The sequence below is a fragment of the Cariama cristata genome, unplaced genomic scaffold (genome assembly GCF_000690535.1).
Source record: "Cariama cristata isolate BGI_N322 unplaced genomic scaffold, ASM69053v1 scaffold11029, whole genome shotgun sequence".
In the NCBI taxonomy this organism is placed as follows: domain Eukaryota; kingdom Metazoa; phylum Chordata; class Aves; order Cariamiformes; family Cariamidae; genus Cariama; species Cariama cristata.
The window spans coordinates 84,191-90,190 of NW_009634076.1; the positions used below are offsets into that span (position 1 = coordinate 84,191).

A 6,000-nucleotide genomic window follows, 5' to 3' on the forward strand; every position below is an offset into this window, starting at 1 on the left:
TGTTTTCAATAGATAAACAAACCAAAAGTAGTAGATTTAGCTCATTTTCCTCATTTTCCCACTCTAATTTCATAAACAGAGATGACAGATCGGCAATATCAGCAGTTACTTTGCCACATCATTGAAGTGGTTTCTTTGTGCCAGGACAGGATCATACAGAGTGCTGTCGAGACCTCTCCTGCTCTTATATTCTAACTCCAGCAGTTTTTTTATTTCATAAGTCCAGCTTTTTTGAAATCAATGTGTTCTCCTAAGAAAAGCAAATCAGACAGACACTTGTAGTACCTGTTATTGCTAAGACAATATGTCAGAGAACTGACTTTATTTTAATTCTCGTTCCTTTTAGGTTAATGCTGGTCCATTAGCATACGCAAGAGCTTTCTTAGATGACACAAACACCAAAAGATACCCAGATAATAAAGTAAAGCTACTAAAGGAAGTTTTTAGGTATGTTTTTCAGAAAAAAAAAATTGACCTTTTTTTCAAGACCAGTATCATAAAATTTTTTTTTTAAGAACTTTTAACTTTTGTAGTATTCTGACTGCATTAAAAACATACTTTAAGCTGGTATTTTGAATTAATCGTTTGGATTTTGTATTCCTGATATTGAGATCTTCTTTTATTATTTTATTTAAATCAGGCAATTTGTTGAAGCTTGTGGGCATGCTCTGGGTGTAAATGAACGACTTATAAAGGAAGATCAGTTGGAATATCAAGAAGAAATGAAGGCCAACTACAGAGAAATGGCAAAAGAGCTTTCTGAAATAATGCATGAACAAGTATGTGCTGAAATTAAATTATCCATACCAGCATTCAAAATGTAGCTGTAATGTGAACCCACTAGGAAAAGTGTATGTAGTGCTTTACACAAAAGGATTTTTTTTAATTCTTCTATTGGAATATAAACATATAACGGAATTGTGGAACCTCATCATTGTTTTTTTTCTGTTTGTGAATTTTCTGCAGATGCTTTTTTGACCTTCAGAATTAACTCTTCCTCGTTAAGAAAGTAAATCTGGTTGGCACTAGCCTGTGTTTTTGTAGGAGAGGAAGACTACAGTAAAGATAAAACAAATTTAATGACATGAATATATATGTCATTTATACTTCATATGCGTAGTTACAGGCGTCTCTATTCAGTGATCCAAAAAGCTCACTTTAGTTTATTCTTCCTGGTCACTGTAGAGGGATTTGATCTGCAAGCTTAGCCCTTTTTCTTCAGATTTTGGAGCTATAAGTGTTTACTTTTGCAACAAAGAGTTAAACATCTTTCAAGAGGTATTCCGACATGTTTTCTTGAGGGGAATCCACTATAGACAAGCTGGAGATAGGGGAGAAGGAAAAGCAGTATCTCAGGGAGTGAGATGTAGGACCTTGGTAGAAATGTCTCCTGACCTCAGAGGCAAGGATATTATTTCCAGGAGGACAGGAAGGGCTGAAGATTCATGCTTGATCCCTGCATTCTTGACATTTTTATTCATCATATTCATCACTTCGTGTTCCTTTTCTTTCATCCACTGCTATTTGTATAATCTTTTCCCAGAGCCACAGAGTGGCTCATCATTCTTAACCCTCAAGACTTGTATTTCTGGCCCACAAGAAATACCTGTGTGTTCTGATAATATTTTACTTTACAAATACACGTCTATGAGACTTCCTTAGATGTATGACTATAATAGCAACTTGTCTTAGTCTAGGAGCCAACGCATCCTAGTCTGGATAACCAGTTGATGCTAAGAGGAGCTCTGAGTTTCTCTTGTCCATACAAAAACTATAGGCTTTACTCAGAAATCAAATTGTACAGGAAAAATCAAACTTGAGGCCTACCTGAGGCATTCAGTCTAGCTGACATTTAAACACTCTGTTAACCTTCCAGCTTTTTCTCAGGATTGCATCCTTTACCCATTTACTATTTTTTGACATCTCTAAATTACTCTATTATTATCCAATAAATACTTATTCAAAAAGCTAGTCAACCTGCTGGTGTAACAGCTTATCTGTAGGCTTATCTAAGAGATTTGCCTTCGTTATACCCTTGCTTAGATGGCATCCAAAACTTTTGTGGCAATTTTGTTCTGTTCAAAAATGTGTCAGGTGTCTAAAGTTCACTTCACAGGCTTTCTTGCTCTCTGGTATTTCCTGATCGGTCTTCTCAGGTGCTGTGCTATGAGTAGCTCTGGGCTATAATATAATTATGGTGATGCACAAGAATACAGCAAGGACATAGGCTTTATTTTCATTCTCTTATTCTTTTGGTATACTATCACAGGGAAAAGCTTACCACAAAACTAACTTTTTTTAACCACTGATGATAGGACAATATTGTGAAACGAGGTTTGTAGGGAGTGTTATAATTTTGTCAGAATTCATGTTGTTGTGTTGGTTTTTTTGTTAATAAACTCAGTATCTTTCAGGTATGCATGCAGAGGAAAACAGTTTTGAAAGATCCCTGGAACAGGCAAAGAGATTGCTTAGCTGACAAAAATGAGACAGTTTGGCTGCATTTCGAAGGGGTTTATTGAAAAGCAGCAAGCAGTGGAGGGTTTTAGAAAGGAGGATAACTGATGGGACAGCTGATTAAGATGAACAAAGTACATGGGAGAATTAGACAGCTGTACAGAAGACCCCTTTGGAGAAGAGAGGAAAATGTTTTGTTGAAATAATTTAATGATAATAATGAAAGATTAGTATTCCCCTGGTGTTGGAAAAATTAAAAGGATATAATGACAGCTTGTACACAAGAAAAAATACTTTGAACTTAATGCAGGATATGTATGTTTAAAAAACGCTCAAGTGTGTGAGTTTCCAAAGATTAACAGTAAGAAAAAGCATGTAATGCCTGAAACTTCGGGAGTAAATCACACTGTCTAAAAGTAAACAAAGAGAAGAAGGGGCAAACAACTGATAGCTGTAAGATAGTGTGAGCAGAATGTGAAAGTACAGCACTGACTGCAGTAACATGTACTATTAGCCTACCACTGTGTTCTTTTTATACCAGTGTAATTAGTTGTAAATAATTAAAACGTGCTATGTGGTTGGGTTGTGTTTTGGTTTGGTTTTTAAATTAGATTAATCACTCCCCTGAAAGCTTAGAATCACGAGGCTCTTCACTGAAATCTTTAAAAATGTCACCTTTATGTGCCTGCCTATTCCTGTATTTGGAAAAAGAGCTTCCCACAATGTTTGTTCTAATGTCATTGAATAACCTATTAGCTGTCTTATAATAGTGTGGGTTTTAAACAACTGCAAAAGTTTTGTTATGAAAAATATAGAAAAGAATCTTAACAGATGTTTCTTTTTTCTCCTCTGCTGCTTGCCAATATGATCAGATGGGATGGTAATTAGTTTTCTTTACTTCTGCTCTTAGTTTGTCTAATCTTTAGGTCATTCCTTTTTTGCAATATTTCTAATCTTAGCATCTTAGCAGTAAATTTATAGCTGTTAAGAATGAAGTCTTTTTGGTGCTCCAATAGCTTTTGGTAAGAAATGCTCAAATCATACCTCTAAGTCAAAAAAAGAAAGCAGGAAAGGGCAAAAAGCAAGCCTGTTGTCCTTGAGAAACTCCTTTTGAAAGTTAACATGAGAAATGAGAGAAGCTATCCAAGCTTCCTCTAGAGAGGACAGTGTAATACCTAAATTAGGAGAACTGATGTTCGAGAGAGAACTAAATCTAGCAGAGGATGGCTGAAAAGAGTAACCATTCTCAAAGAGAAGTTCTGTGCCATTGAGAAAGTACTGGCAAGTTGAGTGGATAAGCAGAACATTATGAAATTCATTAGTTGTTTTATAAATGCTCGTGTCACGTTGTAACATTTTGATAAATGCATGTTTTTCCATTTTAAGATTACTCCGGTTGAAGAAAAGGCCAGTGTTATGCCTAATTCGCTACACATTTTCAACGCCATAAGTGGAACTCCAACAAGCACAACAGTTCATGGGATGCCCAGTTCTTCTTCAGTTGCATGATTGTTTTGTAAAGGAAAGTATGTTCGGGTTTTTTTTAAAGTATGTGGATTTGCTTTGTTGTGTGCAAACTCAGGATGATTTTGAAGCTAAATGTTGGGCACGTGCAAGCTGCATAATTCATATGAATGTCTGAGCACACTTAGCAAATAGCAATTACTGGTAATCGTCTTTTAGCGTAAGGGAGGCACACATATATTTTTTAATCCCGCTGGTAACATTTAAAAGTATTCACAATGTCATTGCAGAAGTGTGTGTTGGAAAATTACAAAGCTGAAGTTAATTTCTCTTTTTCATTAGAAAGTATTATTAAAATGAATTGCACATTACAAAAAAGTGTTGTGGGATGTAATTTTGCAGATATGTAACATTCAGGTGTTCTTTTTGTGTATGGCACATAGAGATTGATTCCAAGTACAAGAACTATTTTGGGGCGAGACAGAGACACTAGTTTTTCGGGTTTAATGGAACTGACAATAGTAGTTTTTGTACCATTTGGCAAATTGTTGTGCTTTATTTTATACCTTGTTGCATTTTGGAGGTATGTGAGCTTAGATCTTATTAAACAACTAAATACAACCAAAGGTCTGTATTAATGAACACTGAGTTATACTAAAATATCAATAGTAGTAAATTGTTATGTACATATTGTTTGTTAATACAGTCCGTACAGTCTGTACATAAATGTATTACATTTCTAAGCATTTTTTAATATTCATACCAGCTGTTATCCTTCTGCTTTCAGTTTATTGTGAAAATTTGCTCATTCCAAGTATATGCAGACTTTACAGTTCATTTATTCCTGTATATAAATAAGTGCAATATAAAGATGTATACAGTCTTTGCTATGTTAGGTTTATATGCAGTTACTGAAAGAAAAAAAACTTTTTTGCCAAAGCAATGGAGTATGTAATTGGTGATCATGGTTACCGTGGTAAATGGTGGTATAATTTAAAGCTTTTTCCATATTCTTATTAAGACATTAATTTAGTAATTTTATATTTGGGGAAAATAAAGGTTTTTAATTTTATTTAACTGGAAGCACTGTCCTGCTGTAATTAAACATTCTGTACTACATCTATATTAAAAGGAAAAAGGTAGTTACTTTTCTTACTGTGTGCACTGGTTTTTATTTTAGATTTGTCCCTGAGACTGGGCAAAGATGAAAGCTTAATCAAAAAAAAAAAACAAACCCAACAAAAAAACAAACAAAAAAACCCCCAAAATAAAACCAAAAAAAAACCCCAAAAACCAAAAAACAAAAACCTCGCTTTTTGCAGCTTAAAGATGCAGACAGACACTTCTCGGGTTTATTTTCTATTCCTTGTCAATAAAGGGAATTTAGGCTATTGGTTAAGACATCAGTTCTGGATCCATCACGTTTGACTGAAGTAGCATGTTGCAGTAACTAAAGGTTGCTACTCACCAGTACAGGTAATATGAGGAAGTCTTCAAAACTTTTCATCACGTGACAGTAGAAATCATCTTTTTCCCTATGACATAATGTTTACTGTCGTTTTCTGTAGCGTAGCATGAAACTCCTATGTTGCCATTACTCATCAAAGGTTTTTCCAAAACAGCTCATCCTGGCAGTGAAATGCTGCATAACTCTGCTTTTTCCAATTACGTTTCTGAAACTAAATTCCTGTTTGTTTTAAATTCTTTTCCTTAATTAAAAAATAACAATGGAAAAAACAGAGATAAATACTTCTAGACAGTGAACCCCTAATGCTGTGTTAAGAGACAGCCCCCTTTCTCCCCCTCTACCCTATATGCTCTCACTTTTTTGGTCATTTATGGAAATGGGCGTAGGAATACTTTCTTATCTCTCAATGTAGTTAGTCTCAAAGGGTTTTTCATTATTAGGAGAAAATATCCTGTAAAGTTGTTTTGCCGTTCAGGAAGATTTTCTGTATCAATACATTAATGGAAATTGTGTACATCATGGTGGCTTCTTGCAATTACCCCACTTCTTCTAACTTCCTCTTTGCCCTGGGAGCAGAACTGACAGTTTCTTACCGTCGTCCAACACCTTTT

The 6,000-nt window shown here is 34.9% G+C and overlaps 1 protein-coding gene across 1 annotated transcript in view; it reads left to right on the forward strand.

Annotated features, from left to right (window-relative positions):
- The window catches only part of LOC104166931 (dedicator of cytokinesis protein 9), an 87,193-nt gene extending 82,596 nt beyond the window's left edge, over positions 1 to 4,597 (forward strand). Inside the window, exons 49-52 of the mRNA XM_009707032.1 lie at positions 347 to 447; positions 641 to 779; positions 3,330 to 3,337; positions 3,844 to 4,597. Of these exons, the coding sequence (XP_009705334.1) occupies positions 347 to 447; positions 641 to 779; positions 3,330 to 3,337; position 3,844 (249 nt within the window). The 3' untranslated portion in view covers positions 3,845 to 4,597. The remainder of the gene's footprint in view (positions 1 to 346; positions 448 to 640; positions 780 to 3,329; positions 3,338 to 3,843) is intronic.
- Positions 4,598 to 6,000: the final 1,403 nt, after the last annotated feature.